Here is a 19,501-nt window from a genome sequence, read left to right as displayed (position 1 = left end):
AAACAGGTCATGTTTTCAGGATTTCCTTGTATTGCACAGGTGATAATTTAATCACCTGCACAGAATGATTCCAGCACCTTGTGGAAGGCTAAGGAAATCTTGAAAACACTCATGGTTTGAGGCCCTCGAGGAATGCAGTTTGACACCTCTGCCCTACAAGGTCATTAATAAATATGTTAAGAGGGCCAAATACTGACCCCTGTGGTACCCCACTGCTAACCGCGACCCAGTCCGACTGTGCTCCATCAATAACCACCCTTTGTTTCCTATCCCTGAGCCAGCTCTTAACCCACTTACACATATTTTCCCCTATCCCCATTGTTCTCATTTTATTTTATTTCAACCTTTTGTGAGGCACCGTATCAAAAGCTTTTGAAAAGTCCACATACACCACGTCCACTGCGTGTCCTTGGTCCAGTCCGGAACTTACCTCTTCATAGAAACTGATCAGATTTGTCTGACAGGAACGGTCCCTAGTAAACCCATGCTGATATTGGGTCATGAGGTTATTCTTCTTTAGATACTCCAGCATAGTATCTCTTAGAATTCCCTCCAGGATTTAACCCACAGTAGAGGTTAAGCTTACTGGCCTATAATTTCCACGTTCAGTTTTTGTCCCCTTTTTGAATATTGGCACCACATTCGCTATACACGAGTCCTGTGGTACAGACCCTGTTATTATGGAATCTTTAAATATTAAAAATAATGGCTTATCAATGACTGTACTTAGTTCCTGCAGTACTCGGGTTTGTATCCCATCTGGGCCTGGAGATTTGTCAATTTTAGTGATTTTTAGATGCTGTCGTACTTCCTGCTGTATTGGGGGCACTGGGGCAACATCAGGATACCTGGGGCACTATACTGTGCATGTAATGGGGGTATCATATTTGTGGGTACATCATACTGTATTGGGGGCACTGGGGCAACATCAGGATGCCTGGGGTACCATACTGTGCATGTAATGGGTGTATCATAATGTGAGATCATACTGTATTGGGGCACTGGGGGAACATCAGGATGCTTGGTGCACCATACTGTGCATGTAATGGGGGTACCATATTGTGGGGACATCATACTGTATTAGGGGCACTGGGGCAACATCAGGATGCCTGGGGCATCATACTGTGCATGTAATGGGGGTATCATAATGAGGGTAAATCATACTGTATTGGGGCACAGGGGCAACATCAGAATGTCTGGGGTACCATACTGTGCATGTAGTAGGGGTAATACAGTACAGACCAAAAGTTTGGACACACTTTCTCATTTCAAGATTTTTCTGTATTTTTATGAGTATGAAAATTGTACATTCACACTGAAGGCATCAAAACTATGAATTAACACATGTGGAATTATATACTTAACAAAAAAGTGTGAAACAACTGAAATTATGTCTTATATTCTAGGTTCTTCAAAGTAGCCACCTTTTGCTTTGATGACTGCTTTGCTCACTCTTGGCATTCTCTTGATGAGAATGTGTGGGGACATCATACTGTGCATGTAGTGGGGGTATCATATTGGGGGGACACAATACTGTGCATGCACTAGGGTATCATGTTGTGGGGACATCATACTGTATTGGTGACATTTTTGCGGACATCATGCGCTATATCACATCCAATGTCCATGTGGTGACTGATTTTTATTGGACGGCATTTTGAACTATAGTCTCACAGACCCATTTACTCATCTGTGACAATGACTGATGCGACAATGAGAGCATGTCCTTTTCTGATTGGATGTTGAGGATCATGTCCCTCTCTGTTTCTACAAGTTGGTCGGTATGACTCCTCCTCCACTAAATATTTTGGGGGCAAAGGTTGGGTAAAATTTAAGTCTTCTGCAATGGAGTTCCGTGATTTCTTTCCCACGATGTGTGACATTGTTGCGTGTGCAAGATGCAGCAGTAGTGCACCCAGCGTGTGATCAGTTAGCAGGGGCAACCTTCACACTGCTATGTACACACAGCCTCGTCCACTGCATGTTTACACGCGTTCTCCTTGAACGTCCACTTCACCCCACGCCAGTGCGCCCACTCACCCCACACTAGTGCGCCCTTTCACCCCACAGCAGTGCGCCAGTTCACCCCACACCAGGGCACCCTTTCACCCCACAGCAGTGCGCCCTCTCACCCCACACTAGTGCACCCTTTCACCCTACACCAGAGCGCCCTCTCACCCCACACCAGAGCGCCCTCTCACCCCACACCAGTGCGCCATCACCCCATACCAGGGCGCTCTCTCACCCCAAACCAGGGCACCCTTTCACCCCACAGCAGAGCACCCTCACCCCACACCAGTGCGCCAGTTCACCCCATACCTACCAGGGCGCCCTCTCACCCCAAACCAGGGCACCCTTTCACCCCACACCAGGGCGCCCTTTCACCCCGCACTAGGGCGCACAGCAGATAAACCTCTCGCATTGGCACTCTACAAAAGTTGTTTTTCTCACATAAAATCTATCGCAGCAAAAAAGAGACAAAACTACAACTCCCATGAGCCATTGTGAACTCTTGGGGCGGTGCTTGGTATTTCACGTGCACTGAATGTGCCCTTTCACCCCACACCAGAGCGCCCTCTCACCCAACACCAGTGCGCCAGTTCACCCCATACCAGGGCGCCCTCTCACCCCAAACCAGGGCACCCTTTCACCCCACAACAGAGCGCCCTTTCACCCCACACCAGAGCACCCTCTCACCCCACACCAGAGCGCCCTCTAACCCCACACCAGGGCACCCTTTCACCCCACACCAGAGCGCCCTCTCACCCCACACCAGAGCGCTCTCTCACCCCACAGCAGTGCGCCCTCTCACCCCACACTAGGGCACCCTTTCACCCCACACCAGAGTGCCCTCTCACCCCACACCAGGGCACCCTTTCACCCCACACCAGAGCGCCCTCTCACCCCACACCAGGGCACCCTTTCACCCCACACCAGAGCGCCCTCTCACCCCACACCAGAGCGCCCTCTCACCCCACACCAGTGCGCCAGTTCACCCCATACCAGGGCGCCCTCTCACCCCACACCAGAGTGCCCTCTCACCCCACAGCAGAGCACCCTCACCCCACACCAGTGCGCCAGTTCACCCCACACCTACCAGGGCACCCTCTCACCCCAAACCAGGGCACCCTTTCACCCCACACCAGGGCGCCGTTTCACCCCGCACTAGGGCGCACAGCAGATAAACCTCTCGCATTGGCACTCTACAAAAGTTGTTTTTCTCACATAAAATCTATCGCAGCAAAAAAGAGACAAAACTACAACTCCCATGAGCCATTGTGAACTCTTGGGGCGGTGCTTGGTATTTCACGTGCACTGAATGTGCCCTTTCACCCCACACCAGAGCGCCCTCTCACCCCACACCAGTGCGCCAGTTCACCCCATACCAGGGCGCCCTCTCACCCCAAACCAGGGCACCCTTTCACCCCACAACAGAGCGCCCTTTCACCCCACACCAGAGCACCCTCTCACCCCACACCAGAGCGCCCTCTAACCCCACACCAGGGCACCCTTTCACCCACCAGAGCGCCCTCTCACCCCACACCAGAGCGCTCTCTCACCCCACAGCAGTGCGCCCTCTCACCCCACACTAGGGCACCCTTTCACCCCACACCAGAGTGCCCTCTCACCCCACACCAGGGCACCCTTTCACCCCACACCAGAGCGCCCTCTCACCCCACACCAGGGCACCCTTTCACCCCACACCAGAGCGCCCTCTCACCCCACACCAGTGCGCCAGTTCACCCCATACCAGGGCGCCCTCTCACCCCACACCAGAGTGCCCTCTCACCCCACAGCAGAGCACCCTCACCCCACACCAGTGCTCCAGTTCACCCCACACCTACCAGGGCACCCTCTCACCCCAAACCAGGGCACCCTTTCACCCCACACCAGGGCGCCCTTTCACCCCGCACTAGGGCGCACAGCAGATAAACATCTCGCATTGGCACTCTACAAAAGTTGTTTTTCTCACATAAAATCTATCGCAGCAAAAAAGAGACAAAACTACAACTCCCATGAGCCATTGTGAACTCTTGGGGCGGTGCTTGGTATTTCACGTGCACTGAATGTGCCCTTTCACCCCACACCAGAGCGCCCTCTCACCCCACACCAGTGCGCCAGTTCACCCCATACCAGGGCGCCCTCTCACCCCAAACCAGGGCACCCTTTCACCCCACAACAGAGCGCCCTTTCACCCCACACCAGAGCACCCTCTCACCCCACACCAGAGCGCCCTCTAACCCCACACCAGGGCACCCTTTCACCCACCAGAGCGCCCTCTCACCCCACACCAGAGCGCTCTCTCACCCCACCGCAGTGCGCCCTCTCACCCCACACTAGGGCACCCTTTCACCCCACACCAGAGTGCCCTCTCACCCCACACCAGGGCACCCTTTCACCCCACACCAGAGCGCCCTCTCACCCCACACCAGTGCGCCAGTTCACCCCATACCAGGGCGCCCTCTCACCCCACACCAGAGTGCCCTCTCACCCCACACCAGGGCACCCTTTCACCCCACAGCAGAGCACCCTCACCCCACACCAGTGCGCCAGTTCACCCCATACCTACCAGGGCGCCCTCTCACCCCGCACTAGGGCGCACAGCAGATAAACCTCTCGCATTGGCTAGTTTACAAAAGTTGTTTTTCTCACATAAAATCTATCGCGGCAAAAAAGAGACAAAACTACAACTCCCATGAGCCATTGCGAACTCTTGGGGCGGTGCTTGGTATTTCACGTGCACTGATTGGTGGAAAAGTCCAGGGTAAGGTTCTCTTGGCGAAGCTATATATAGAGGCAAAGCCGGCTTGCTAGGAGTTTTGGTCTCTCAGTGTGGACGGATGATGCACTAGCCCCGGCGGCCCCGATGTGCAGCAGAGTCCTCCTGCTCCCGGCCTTTCCGCAGCCCTGGCGGCCATCTCGTCCGTTGCCCCCATTAGGGTGGCAGGCAGTCAGTGTACGTGCTCCAGAATCCTTGAGTGTTACCCCGGATGCCCACAGTACTGTGCCCGCAGGGTCATGAAGGTGGGTGTTGAGCGGATCCATTGTAACTGCTGGTTTCCCCGAGTCCCTGGCCCAGGAGAGTGCAGCCTGTGCCCCAGCAGAGTGCAGCCTGTGCCCCAGCAGAGTGCAGCCTGTGCCCCAGCAGAGTGCAGCCTGTGCCCCAGCAGAGTGCAGCCTGTGCCCTGTCTTGGTGGCACGGTGACGTTTACTCCTTGTTGTTCGGCCAGTAATGAGTCTCCTGGGAGCCTCTGGTGACCTTTGCTCTGTCGCCCCAGCCCCTGCTGAGTGCCAGGCTACGTAAGGACTGCACTCAGCCCTGTACCTGGGCAGCAGACCGGGGTGTAGTGGCCGGTTTCCATGGCGCTGCCGGTTTCAGCCTGCTGTCCTGTACATGGCACCAGGTTAGATCAGCTGTATTGCACGAGCCCCGGAGGCCCTATTGTGGGGGTGCCATTAATGGGCTTTTTTTTTTCTGGAGTCAGTCTTATGCCAAAAGGCATTTTTAAGTATCTGCACAGTGAAATGGGGGACGTGGCCTATATAAGACAAGAATCCTCCTAGCCCTGTACATTAGTGGAGCGTATGGTAGCGAGTAAATTAAAATGTACATGAGGGGTCTCGGTGCCCCAGGAGCTCGGTGTCCGCGCTCTGGCAGTGTTGGCGCGTAGACGCGGAGTTCAGACAGCGCTCACTCTAGGCCAGACCCCCGTAATCCTAATTGAGGGGACATGGTAGTGATTTACCCCTTGGAGCTGCCAAGGCTGCACTGAAGGCCTCACATCTGAATGTGCTGTCCTCTGAAAATAAGACTGGGTTTTGATTACTTTTGCTTTATCAGAGGATGAACGGTATTTTTTCCCCCATGAACACAAATCCACATTAATTAATGTATAATCAGGTCATCTCTCTGGCCCATCACATAACGCTCCAGCCCCTAATTCCATCATGAATTTCTTCAAATCCTATTTCCATTTTCAATATCCTGCAACCTTCTCTGTACACATGCTGATGAGCGATCACTACTAGATCATTCTGTCCCCAAACATGTCCTGTTATCGGCAGCACATCTCCAATTTACACTGGGCAATGTGCTAACGAGAACAATGGCCCTAATTCGTGAAGACTGGTATTGTCAGGCCCGTGTTAATGAATGGGGCTGCTGGAGTTGAGACCTTTGGTGACATTATGGTCACATGACTGAAGTCACCAAAGGTCTTAACCTTCCAATAGAAATGTTGGACGCCCTAAGAGTGGGGGTCCTGGGTGATTGCCCACCTTCACTCCTATTGCCTGCCTTGACTGTAACTAGGACTTGTTTTTGGAGTAGAACTTGTATTTCAAGCATACCTTAAAAATCCTGTAAAGTGCTAGGTCATGTTTTCAGGGAAACACTTGTAATTTTCTAAGGCACTGTACTAGTAAAGCACCACTCCAGTGTGGGTCTTGTTTATTGCAGTGCCGGAGTGGTGCTCCTAAGTTCCTGGCACTTGGTCTTGTATCAGCTGCTGTCTTCAGCTGTTCCCAGTGCCGCTCCTGTTTCGTCTCCAGTGGCTTGTGATCTGCAGATTGCTCCAGTGCTTGCTGGGCGATCTGGTAGTCACTTCTTGTTGTAAGACAGAGCCAGAACAAGGCTCTTGTAGACATACTCTGAGAACTTGTGACTGACCGTTACCACTGACTTCCAATCAGTCACAAGATTGTGGTGTGGGAAGAGATGAAGACTGTGGTCGGTAAGTGTAAGATTAGGGTCAGGGAACTTGGTGATACCCCGCCAGCGCTGAAATTAAAATCTCTGAAGTGGTGCTTGGTGTTAAAATTAATAGTGCCTGTATTTTATTTATTTTTTTTAATACTGGCTGAGCCCCCTATGTCACTGTACAGCATAGTTTAATATGCATTGTTGACACTCCCTTTAAATGGGGTTATTTATATAAAATTACCAATGGTATAATAGTTCTGTGATGTGGTCACACACCAAGCACAGATTAGTCCCTGCAACCTCTATAACCGGTTTCATCTTTTAGGCGGGTAGCTTCCATTCCCTTTTGCTGGTTTACCGCATATATACCCCACAGTGCTATGCTGATAATCAGCTGATATAGGTGCTGCAGTCTTACTGTGCTATTACACATGAAGTCCTGTTAAGTGATCAAACTATTTGCTGATGACTCCACTAGTGTCCACATGTTAATGTTGTCCTGGCTGGCCAACCTATGGTGTTACATAATGCTTCCCTTGTGGCATTTGCTGGTAATGATAAATGCAGAATCGTGAAGAGTGGCTGCTCTGCAGTTGGAAGTGACCTGTACAGTACATACTTCAGCTATGTGATATTTGGCACCATGCTGTGCTCCTGCATTCCTAGGTGATGCCTGTGCCTGGGGCGGTGTATGAGTACAGTGATGGGTGATGTAATTGATGCTATGCATTGCACTGAGCCTGTATGCACACGTGCAGCTTGCCTGCGTCATGGCTTTTTCAATTACTTGGGTGGATGTGATTTGATCCTTCTTGTCTTATAGCAGTGTTTCAACTTTCAGGATCAAGGTGATCAGACCAGACCAATAGATGCCATCGGACCCAGTGCCTATGTCCCAGTGTCACAAGTAAGCGTGTCTACAGAGCTGTACAGTAGGCACATAATAATAGTATATATTAATGATATATTTATTCCAGCTACCTGGACCAATTCTGAGTGATAACATTGCCTCAGTAATGGGGCTTCATCCAGAATATCTGCACATATTTTGGAAGACCCAACATCAGCTTCTGCATATGGATGGAGCGCTATCCCTTCCAGAGAGACACTATGTGGCTATAATGGTAGGTGATGGTTTCAGCCATTTTCAGTTTATAAATTAGTTTTTTAATATCTGCCATATAAGATGGTCTACAATCTCCAAGGCAGCCTGACCTCTGTGAAGCCAGGAGAAAAACGCTGTTGGCCACTTCAACCGGCTTATTACAATCTGCTGTTTTAACCAGAAACATGCCACTGTTGGCCATGGGCAGACAAGTTGGCGCTCTTGCACATGTCACTGGTCATCTAGGACTTTATCCACAGTCTACTGCTGTAAGAACACTGGAGCCATTATATATTGCGGTGATAAGGTCACATGTATGTGGGGGGCTTTCAGAAATGTGAAGGCAAAACTGTTTGTCTGCTTTGCTTGCTGACCAAGGTGGATGGTTTCTGCAGCCACTAGATGCATTTTTGAGCACAATCGGTTTGCATTTGCTGCAGGATAAAGGAAGCCCTTGTGCAGTGGTGATTATTTCTAGCATGTTCTGATGACACTACCTTTGTTTCAGGCTTCTGCAAGGCACCACTGTGTGTATTTAGTGTCCCTCCATTCGTCAAGCTTTCTGCAAGCTGGTGGGGATCCTCGTTGGTTAGAAGGTCTGAGTTATGCTCCTTTGAAACTGCGCAGACTAAATGATCTGAATAAATATCTTGCCCATAGGCCATGGCTGATTACCAAAGAACACATTGCGGTGAGTGATGTGCAGGATCATACACACTCGTATTTTCAAGGAAAGGGAAAATGTTCAGCTCCACAATGGTGCACAATGGTTTATGGAGTGGAAGAGCACACAATAGCCATCTACAAGGTACAATTGGAATGTGCAAGGAAAATAAAATTAAACATCTTATCAGCACATTTCTGGTGCAGTACCACCTTTAATCAGATTTGCCTTGCTTTAGGCTGTGTTCACACGTTGCAGATTATTTGCGTTTTTTTCGCGGTTTTTCCCTATAAAAACGCTATAAAACCGCAAATAATCTGCTTATATTATGCATCCTATCATTTTTAATGAATTCTGCACTTTTTGTACACATGATGCGTTTTTTTCCGCGGTAAAAACGCATCGTGGTAAAAAACGCAGCATGTTCATTAATTTTGCGATTTTTTTGCGGATTTCCCACTTAAAATGCATTGGGAAGTGTCCGGAAAAAACCGCGGCAAAAACGCGTCAAAACCGCGGCAAAAACGCACGCGGTTTTCTTGCGGATTTCTTGCAGAAAATGTCCGGAATTCTCCAGAATTTTCTGCAAGAAATCCTGAACGTGTGCACATAGCCTTAAAGGGAACCTGTCAGCAGGATTGTGCACAGTAACCTGCAGACAGTGTCAGGTCGGTGCCGTTATACTGATCACAATGATACCTTGGTTGATGAAATCTGTCTTGTGGTGGTTTTTTAATCTTTATTTCTCAGTCGCCCATGACAGCACACCAGAGAGAGGGGATCCGCCCTTCAGGGACAGGAAACCTACAGGATAAAAGGGCGGTACCTCTCCCCTGCATCAGTTTGGTTTCCTGTCCCTGACGGGGAACCTTCTGGATGGTACCTGAGAAGAACTGGAACCGTGAAGAAAAGCCTGAAGAATCCGGAACCGGCCAGTCCGAGTCCTGGCAGCGGGGAGGCCCCTGCCACGGCTGGTGCGGTGTCCGAAGCCACCACGGCTATGACCGATGGGTCCTCAGCGTGAGCGGGGGGAAGCGCAGCCGCCACTCCGGATAGGTGTTGGGGCTCCCGGCATTCGGCCGCACTCAGGACGCCGGCGTTCCAAGATGGCGCTGCACCGGAAGTAATAGGACGGCTTCCGGTTCAGGGGCAGCGCAGTAACCAAGGTGTACCAAGATGGCGCTGCCCCGGAACCGGATTACTTCATTTCCGGGTCCCTGACTGTGCACGCATGCGCAGTAGAGTTTTCGGAAAAAAAAAATAAAAAATGAACGCTTCCTCATCGATGCAGCCACAAGAGGAGGGGCTAATAATGAGCGCTTTGCTTAAAAGATGGTGCACATAGAGACTCCTTGCTGCATGCTGTCCCAAGGTAATAAAGCCATGGAAGACAGCGATCAGCTCCAGCCGCCACCGCCGCAGCAGCAGCGCCACCATCAACGACCGAAACCGGACGCGCAAAAGAAGCGAACCTCTGCTGGCACCCGGAGTTCTCGGTCTGGTAGCCATTCCACGCAACGTAGCAAGAATTCCAGCGTGGTGAATCAGCTACCATCTACGGATCTCTCTTCAAGATCCTACCCCTCCTTCAGAATCGGTACCTGTGGCTGCGTCTGATTGGTGAGTGATCTTCGTGAAAGCTCATTTTTTGTAATTGGGGTCCCTCTTCTCCTTTATCCTAGGCAAGGAAGAGAACGGCAAAAACAAAGCACAGAACCTGCCCATTGTGCGATAAAGAATTACCGCAATCTTGGGATAAAAAATTATGTGACTCGTGTATTGGTCAAGTCCTCTGTGAGGAGACTCCAAGCTTTGCCTCTGAGTTACGGTCCGTAATTAAAACAGGTGGAATCTGTGTTTAAAACCCTTAAAGGAGGAAGGAAAGTCAGTAGGGAAAAACCTATTCCTTATAGGAATTCTGATTCCTCCAGCTCTGATATTGTAAACTCAGATATACAGGACTCCTCTTTCTCTTCTTCAGATGACGAAAGGGGAGGTCGTCATTGTTTTCCCCTAGATGAGGTTGACGGCCTTGTTAAAGCGGTGAGGTCGACAATGGGGGTATTGGAACCTCGTCCTGACAAAACAGTTCAGGATGTTATGTTTGGAGGACTATGCCAAAAAAAGCGGAAAGTTTTTCCCCTAAATGAAAATATACAAACATTAATCAAAAAAGAGTGGGAAAAACCAGAGAGGAAAAATGCATCAGTTCCCTCTATTAAAAGAAAATATCCCTTTGAAGAGGAAGCTTCCACTTCATGGGATAAGGCTCCCAAACTCGACGTGGCGGTAGCTAAAGCCTCAAAAAGATACGCGTTACCATTTGAAGATATGGGAACCCTAAAAGATCCTCTTGATAAGAGAGCCGACACCTTTCTTAAAGGTGCCTGGGAGTCGGCAGGAGGATGCTTGAGACCGGCCATAGCAGCTGCATGCACGTCACGCTCCCTTATGATCTGGATTGACAACTTAGAGAAACAGCTGAGGGATGGGGTACCCAGAAATAAGGTGTTAGACTCTATTCCTATGATTAGAGGTGCCGCGACATTTCTAGCTGATTCGTCTGCCGACTCAATTAAGTTAACGTCTAAATCTGCAGCACTCTCAAATGCAGCGCGCAGAACCCTATGGCTAAAAAGCTGGCCAGGAGATTTACAAACTAAACACAAACTGTGTTCTATCCCGTGTGAGGGCAAGTTTCTTTTCGGAGAGACTCTGGACGATATCCTGCAAAAAGCAGGTGATAAAAAGAAAGGGGTTCCCCAGCCTGACTCCAACGTTCAATAAGCGGCCCTTTCGGAGTAGGAAATTTTTTAGGAAAAGACCGCCAAGAGTACAAAACCGCTGGGACGATGGGAAAAGAAGAGAAAGAGGTTTTCTCTTTGGTACTTCCCCACGAGATAAGAAACCCCCCCCTAAGTGACGTCTCACCCAGGGTGGGAGGGAGATTGTCTCAATTCCTCCCGGCCTGGGAAAAAATTACTACCAGCCCCTGGATACTAAATCTGATAAACGCAGGGCTTCAAATAGAATTTTTTTCCCTACCCCCCCCCCGACACTATGTAGTAACTCCACTGAGGTCTTCTCCCCAACAACAAGAAGCTCTGGAACTCGATATTTTAAAATTATTGGACAAAAATGTCATCCAGGAAATTCCCCCTCTGGAGAGAAAGAAGGGGTTCTACTCCCCATTATTCCTGGTTCCCAAACCAGACGGGTCCTTCCGGACCATAATAAACTTACGGAGATTAAATACTTACGTAAAGAACAAACGATTCAAAATGGAATCAATAAAGTCAACAATAAAAAACCTGTTTCCGAACTGTTTTATGATATAGTATGCGTCGCTGAGATCTAGAACTATCACGTCCCCATCCACAAGGATTCTCAAATTCCTCAGACTGGCGGTGGTCATAAAGGGAAAGATAAGGGAATACCAATACAGAGCTCTTCCCTTCGGCATATCAATCGCACCTCGCATCTTCACCAAATTGGTAGCAGAGATGATGGCACACCTAAGAGAGGAGGACATTTTAATCGTTCCATATTTGGATGACTTTCTGATTGTAAGCAGCTCGGCCCAACCCTGCAGTCAGCAATGCGACAGAGTGATAGACATTTTAAAAAAAACTAGGCTGGCTGGTGAACCTTCAAAAGTCAAAACTGGAACCAACCAGGGTTCAGGAATTTTTGGGTCTCACTTTGGACTCAAGTTCCCAAGAATGTCGCCTCCCAATTCAGAAAAGACAAAAGATATTACATCTAGTGTCAGAAGCTTGTTCAAAACCATCCACGTCTCTGAGGAAGGCGATGTCGTTACTGGGGTCCCTCTCTTCTTGCCTTCCAGCAGTTCAGTGGGCGCAGATCCACACGAGACCCCTCCAGTGGGACATTTTAAAAAACCAGTATTTACTAAGGGGTCGGTTAGAGGGTCGCATGACTCTTAAGTTCGCCTGTTATTCATTCCCTAACCTGGTGGTTAAATCCCACCAATCTATCAAAAGGGATTCCCTGGGTGATAGAAGGCCCTCAGATAGTAACAACAGACGCAAGTCCCACAGGGTGGGGGGCTCATCTGAACAACAAAGTCGCTCAGGGGGTATGGACGAGTCGGGAACTCGGGACTTCCTCAAACCAAAAAGAGCTGAGGACGGTGAATCATGCACTACTTTTTTTCCTAACAGAATTACAAGGGCATCATGTCCGAATTTTTTCGGACAACAAAGTAGTTGTAGCTTACTTGAACCACCAGGGGGGGACCAGGTCTCAAACATTAATGGAAACTACCTCCGAAATTTTCAGCCTGGTACAGAACAATTTTCTATCCCTATCAACCCTACATATAAAAGGTGTAGAGAACCAGGAAGCCGACTTTCTAAGTCGTACCCAACTAAAACAAGGGGAATGGTCCTTGAATCAGGGGATCTTCAACAAAATTACAGACTTATGGGGAGTCCCTGTAATAGACCTCTTCGCAAACATGCACAACAGGAAGGTGAAAACCTTTTGCTCCTTAGATCCCAGAGGGAATCCTCGGGCAGTAGATGCATTTACGATTTCTTGGACACAAACTCTTGCGTACGCGTTTCCTCCCATCATCCTCATTCCAGCAGTTCTGCGGAAAATCAGGGAGGACAAATCCAGACTTATCCTAATAGCCCCCTTCTGGCCCAAAAGGGCCTGGTTCTCCTGGCTGAGGGGATGCTATCGATCACCGATCCCTGGGTCCTTCTGGATCTTCCGGACCTTCTGTTTCAGGGACCGGTGTTCCACCCTCAGTCAGAGAATCTCCACTTAACAGCGTGTAATTTGAGAGGTCACTATTGACGGATAGAGGTTTTTCTAACAAACTAGTCTCTACACTAATGAAGAGTAGAAAACCTGTGGCCACAAAAATATATGGTAAAACTTGGCAAAAATGTTTGTCCTCCTCCGGGGTCAGGTTGCAAGACGGGGTTCCAGTGACTGAAATATTATAATTTCTACAAAAGGGGCTAGACCTGGGCCTTTCAATAAGTACCTTAAAAGTACAGATATCAGCCCTAGGAGCACTGTACTGTGAAAACATAGCAGCAAACCCTTGGGTGATACGGTTTATCAGAGCAGCCGCAAGGTCTAAACCTGTAACAGTACATAGATTACCAACTTGGGACTTGAACTTAGTCTTGTCAGCCCTGACAGAACCCCCGTTTGAGCCCGTAGAGTCAATACCTCTTAGGATTCTATCACTTAAAACTGCCCTCCTAATAGCCCTGACATCGGCCCGTAGAATAAGTGATCTCCAAGCCCTGTCCGCAAACCCTCCCTTTACACAAATCCTGGATGATAAGGTTGTACTAAAAACAGACCCTGCCTATCTACTCAAAGTAGCATCCACATTTCATAGGTCTCCGGAAATAATCCTTCCTTCCTTCTGTCCAGACCCTAAAAATAGGAAAGAAGAAAAATTCCACACACTAGATGTGAGGAGGTGTCTAATCCAATATATTAAATCCACCCAACAGTGTAGGAAGGAAGGGTCTCTTTTTATCTGCTTCCAGGGACCTAGGAAAGGACTTAAAGCTTCTAAGAGCACTATAGCGCGATGGGTAACAGACGCAATAGCCTTGGCCTACTCGTCCACTGGGAACGCCATTCCACAGGGACTGAAGGCCCACTCTACAAGGGCTATGGCGACCTCCTGGGCCGAAAGGTCAGAGGTACCATTAGATCAAATTTGTAAGGCGGCCACCTGGTCATCACCTTCAACCTTTTTCAGACACTATCGCTTAGACCTAGCCTCTTCATCTGACCTGACCTTCGGAAGAAGGGTTCTGCAGGCTGTGGTCCTTCCCTAACCAATATATCTCTGCAATTCTCTCTGGTGTGCTGTCATGGGCGACTGAGAAAGTCATAGTTACTCACCGATAACGGTGTTTCTCAGAGCCCATGACAGCACCTGCTTATCCCCCCCTCATCACGTGTGCGGTGAGCACATTATTTTGTGTGAAGTGCCTTTTTATATAGACACGGTGTTTACTTGTTAAGCAATATGATAAAGTTGTATATTTTTTGTTGTTGTGACTAATCTGGAGGACCTCCGATGCTCTGTAAACAAAACTGATGCAGGGGAGAGGTACCGCCCTTTTATCCTGTAGGTTTCCTGTCCCTGAAGGGCAGATCCCCTCTCTCTCGTGTGCTGTCATGGGCTCTGAGAAACACCGTTATCGGTGAGTAACTATGACTTTTCAGTTAATGATATGCTCCGGGGAAGCCTGTGGGGATCTTCATGTGGTGGTCTGATTAGGTACTATCTGTATGGCTTCTGACAGGTCACTGATCCCTCACTGACCTGCCCCCTAGCTTGCATAAAGAATATTATATATAGCTTGGGGAGAGGGGGGAGCCCTTATGCAGGCGCTGGCAGTGGTGCCTGCGCTGCAGCATGATCGCATACCGGTATGTACTGTGTAATTATTTTGTTACACCTTATCCTTAATTCGTAAAAAAAAAAAAGAAAAAAAATCAGTTTGAAAATGGTGCCGGACATGTTTCAGGCACCATCACAAGACAGATTTCATCACCCAGGTATCATTGTAATCACCTGGCACTGTCTGCAGGTTACTGTGCACAATCCTGCTGACAGGTTCCCTTTAAATACTGATCTGGTAATGAATTATACATTACTTGTAGGTTAAATATGATTATTCTGATTATTACATCACTGGTTCCATTCTAGTATGAATTTTGAGAAAGCAGTTTTGTATTGACGCCTGTTATTTGACTGATTTCCTAAATGGAAAATGTGTTTTGCAAATTACACTAGGTTGAAATATTTACTTTTCCCCTTCTAGTGTCTTTTAAAAGCTCCAGCGGGCCATGCCTGGTCTCTTGCAGAGTTGATCCATGCGATTGTCCTGCTTACCCACTTCCATGCTCTGTCGTCTTTTATTCTGGGTTGTGGCATTTACCCACCAGAGGGAAAAGAGGGCATTCAACGGCCCCCTTCCCCAGATGTCTTAATTGGAGAGGTGAGTAGACTATAAAAAAAGTTTACATGACTCGATAACACAATATGGCTGCCAATTAGTCAACTTTTACCAATCAGTTGTCAATGCTCCCAGGTTACTGGTTCTTTGTATTGCTTACCTAGGACAAGGCACCACTGAGTGATTCTTTAATACAGCGCAAAGGATAATTTAATCCGATGAAAAAGCAGTTTGCTCGTTCACCTGGAAATCAGCCGCCTATTTACATAGCAAGATAATGAAACGAGCATTTAACGCATATTCACAACTATATCATAGTGTTCATGCCGCTTTAAGGGGATGTGCACACGTTAAATATTGGTGGCTGACCTTTTTTTTCACCATTCCTGCATCTCTTGGCGAGAAAAACACAACGGCAAAAGCTTGCTTTTTGCTGTGTTTTAGGGTACAGATTTTTCCCCACTCGTTAATATTGATATCTGCAGCCAAAAAACCTGAAAGAATTAACATGTTGCAGATTTACATCTGCAAGTCACAAATAAGACTTCAGGAGATTTCAGGACTCGAATTCACTTTCCCGGTGTCAGGATTGCTTCAGGTCTTTGGAGAAATCTGCACTGCAAAAAGTATGCACAGCCTAGGGGTAAGTTCACACAGGGCGTTCTTGTTGTTTTTTTTTTTTTTTCTGCAGCAACACCTAGTCGTCTTGGCAGGAAAGAAGCTGCGTCAAAAACGCAGGTGTAAATGCGTTTTTTGGTGCGTTTTTTTTCTATGTCCTTGGATTTTCAGCAGCAAAAACGCAGCAAATAATGATACCTGCGTTTTTGCTGCGTTTTTTTCAACACCCATTCAAGTCAATGGGTGAAAAAACGCAGCAAAAACGCTGAAAGTGACATGCTCTGTCCAGAAAACTCAGCAAAGCGCAAAAGACTGAGCAAAAGGATTTCTGAAATCTCATAGGCTTTGCTGGTACTATAAAAAGCAGCTGAAAATTAGCATAAAAAAAGCAGCAAAAACGCCCTGTGAACTTACCTTAAATGTCTAGCTTATGCAATGTGTGCAGCATTTTTTTGCAGCACCATAAATTTCATTGGTTAGGTGAAACTAAGGCGATTTTGTATAGTTCTGTAATTTGACCAAACTTGAGGAATGTTTCCTCCTTACAAAAAAAAAAAAAATTGGACTATAGTGTTCTGTGCCCCAAAAGGGTCAACCCATTCTGGAAGAGACCAGCTCGTTTTAATGAAAGTTGACAGTCTAAATAAAATATGGTGAAATCAAAACAAAGAACCCTCTCACCTTGGTATTAAATTAATGTACAGGTGCACAAATGCTCTGCGACAAACATATATACATTCACCATGCGTCAGCACGCTGCTATTATTGTGCACACGAATGTCAATATTGCTGGCGTCCAGTAATACATTTCATGTACCGTATATACTCTAGTATAAGCTGAGATTTTCAGCCCACTTTTTGGAGCTGAAAGTGCCCCTCTCGGCTTATACTAGAGTCATGGTCGGTGGGTGAGGGGGAGTGACGTCTGTCACATACTCGCCTGCTCTTGGCGCTCCTGACGCGGTCCCTGCGTATCCCATGGTCTCCGGCGCCGACAGCTTCTTCCCTTGTTCATCGGTCACGTGGTACCGCTCATTAAAGTAATGAATATCGACTCCACTCCCATAGAGGTGGAGCCGCATATTCATTACTGTAATGAATGGAGACCATCTGTCCGGGAGAAGCTGCCAGGGACAGCGCTGGGAGCAGGTGAGTATTTCATATTCACCTTTCCTAGTTCCACTGTCGCCCCGTCTTCCGCGTCCTCTGCAGTGACTGCTCAGGTCAGAGGGCACGATGACATATTAGTGTGCACACCGCCCTCTGCCTGAATAGTCACTGCGGAGAGACGGGACGCTGAGGGGCAGCAACGAGAGGTGAGTGTCATTTTTTTAATTATTTTTTTTTTTATTGCAGCAGCAGCATTACATGTGGCACATTGTTATATGGAGCATCTTATGGGGCCATAATCAGCATTTCTGCAGCATTATATGGGGCATAATAGTCTATAGAGCATCTTATGGGGCCATAATCAACATTTGTGCAGCATTATATGGGGCATATTTTAATATGGAGCATCTTATGGGGCCTATCATGAACTGTATGGAGCGTTATATGGGACTCCTGATTCAATATGGACATTTACAAACACTTACCTGCTGATGTCTCAATTAATTTTACTTTTATTGGTATCTGTTTTTATTTCTGACATTTACCAGTAGCTGTTGCATTTTCCACCCTAGGCTTATACTTGAGTCATTAAGTTTTCCCCGGTTTTTGTGGCAAAATTAGGGGTCTCGGCTTATACTTGGGTTGGCTTATACTCGAGTATATACGGTAATCATTAATCTGTGTGCTGATGCATCATGTGTGTAGTTTGTATGTTGGCCATAGAGTATTTATGCACCTGTACATTCATACCAAAAATGTGCATCTATGGTGTGGCCCCTCCATGGCTCTTGCTTATCCACCGATCTTTCCCATACAAGGTTAATTGTGAGCTACTCATGGCTTCCTTTTCACTCCCCATTCAGGTGGCTCTTGCGTTTATTGATCACATAATGCTAAGTACCTTGTGATTAACAGTTAACAGCAATATTGCAGCTAGTGTATTAATCGGTGTACTGACGCAGTGCATGTATCAAAGCAAATTAAGTTATTGTGAAGTGCCATTCCTTGTTGTGATATTATGAAGCAGTATTGCAAAACTTTAGTTTTTAAGTTAAAAAAAAAAAAAAAATCCCCTCCCCACCCATAACGACCTATTACTACAAAACAGATAGTCAGCTTACAAAGCCTCTTGATGTATCCAATATATCAGCCACCGCCTTGCATGGTTCTGGAGGAGCAGTCCAAAGTAAATGCGAAGAGAGAAGGAATGATCCAGCAATGGGGTGTGGATGAATTTAACAAATTTTTTTCCTATCGCCACGACAGCACCCTACGAGAGGGGATCCGCCCACCATCAGGACAGGAACCTACAGGTTAAAAAGGGGCGGTCCCCTCGCCACTCCAGTTTGGGTTTCTGTCCTAGATGGGAACAGACAGGTGAAGTCTTACCCAGGTCCATCAGCCTCTGTGCAGTATCTGTGGGAACGGCAGAGACGGGGGGGCACTGGAAGCAGTGTCGGGGGTGTCCTGCTCGCAGACCCCTCCTTGTCTGGGCACATGGATGTCGCTATCTTAGGGTCCGGGGAATGCCGCCCTGGGTCGCGTGAGCACAGCGCTGGTCCTGGCGTCTCATCCAGGAATTGAAGCGCTTGTGACCCGGAAGTGAATCGGGTACTTCTGGGAGAGGCCGGGGAGGAGGCGCGGCTGCATGTGTTAAGGTGAACCGGAGCTGCAGGACAGTGTGCGGCAAGATGTCCTCTGTGGGGGACGCAGAGCACCTTCAGGTGGAGGTGTCCGAGCAGCACAGGAAGAGCAGTAGCAGCCGCTCAAGGAGCAGCAGCAGTGTGGTACGGCGGCGGCAGCGTGCAAGCGCCCCAGCGTCATGTGGCAATTCACCTCCTCCGGAACTGGTACTCTTTGGGTCAGCCTTTGGTGAGTGTTATAAGTACGCCTAGTAGCTGATGTGGTCTGTTTCTTGTGCTTTGTTAGGCTTGCATCAGGATTTGGTCAGGATTTTATGCAGGTAAAATCCTGACCAAATCTGCACCTGAGGTCACTGGCAGGTCACCTGCGTTGTTCTTGCGTTGTTTCAGCATTGTAAGAACATGCTACGTTCTGAAAAGATGCACCACATGTCCGTTTCCGCAGGTCTGCCGCATGCGTCTTTTAATGCATAGTGGAGACGGGATTTCATGAAATCCCCTCCACTATGCTGTAATATCTGGACGCTGCGTGTTTGATGCTGCGGCTCTACACAGCGTAAAACACGCAGCGTTTCCTGAACGTGGAAACATACCCTTATAGGTAAAAAAACAGCCAAAAATAAACACAAGCAGTGTGCATTATGCACAGTACCTTTGACATATAGCTATGTTAAAAAGCTTTGTCAGGCT

The 19,501-nt window shown here is 48.0% G+C and overlaps 1 protein-coding gene and 1 long non-coding RNA gene across 5 annotated transcripts in view; one reads left to right on the top strand and one right to left on the bottom strand.

Annotated features, from left to right (window-relative positions):
• Positions 1–4,639, bottom strand: part of LOC143815906 (uncharacterized) — a 32,402-nt gene extending 27,763 nt beyond the window's left edge. The window contains exon 1 of the long non-coding RNA XR_013223843.1: positions 4,571–4,639. This is a non-coding gene — a long non-coding RNA (uncharacterized LOC143815906). The remainder of the gene's footprint in view (positions 1–4,570) is intronic.
• SESN2 (sestrin 2) overlaps positions 4,061–19,501 on the top strand; it is an 85,167-nt gene continuing 69,726 nt past the window's right edge. Inside the window, exons 1-5 of one of the 4 annotated variants that reach the window (XM_077295662.1) lie at positions 4,061–5,025; positions 7,545–7,610; positions 7,681–7,827; positions 8,317–8,499; positions 15,306–15,482. In XM_077295662.1, coding sequence (XP_077151777.1) covers positions 5,020–5,025; positions 7,545–7,610; positions 7,681–7,827; positions 8,317–8,499; positions 15,306–15,482 — 579 coding nt within the window. In that variant the 5' untranslated portion in view covers positions 4,061–5,019. Of the gene's footprint in view, positions 5,026–7,526; positions 7,611–7,680; positions 7,828–8,316; positions 8,500–15,305; positions 15,483–19,501 lie in introns of all 4 variants that reach the window. The other 3 variants (XR_013223842.1, XM_077295663.1, XR_013223841.1) reach the window with 3 other exon arrangements.

The sequence above is a fragment of the Ranitomeya variabilis genome, chromosome 3, assembly GCF_051348905.1.
Source record: "Ranitomeya variabilis isolate aRanVar5 chromosome 3, aRanVar5.hap1, whole genome shotgun sequence".
In the NCBI taxonomy this organism is placed as follows: domain Eukaryota; kingdom Metazoa; phylum Chordata; class Amphibia; order Anura; family Dendrobatidae; genus Ranitomeya; species Ranitomeya variabilis.
Note: the sequence above shows the minus strand (reverse complement) of the source record. Positions and strands in the feature narration are given on the sequence as shown.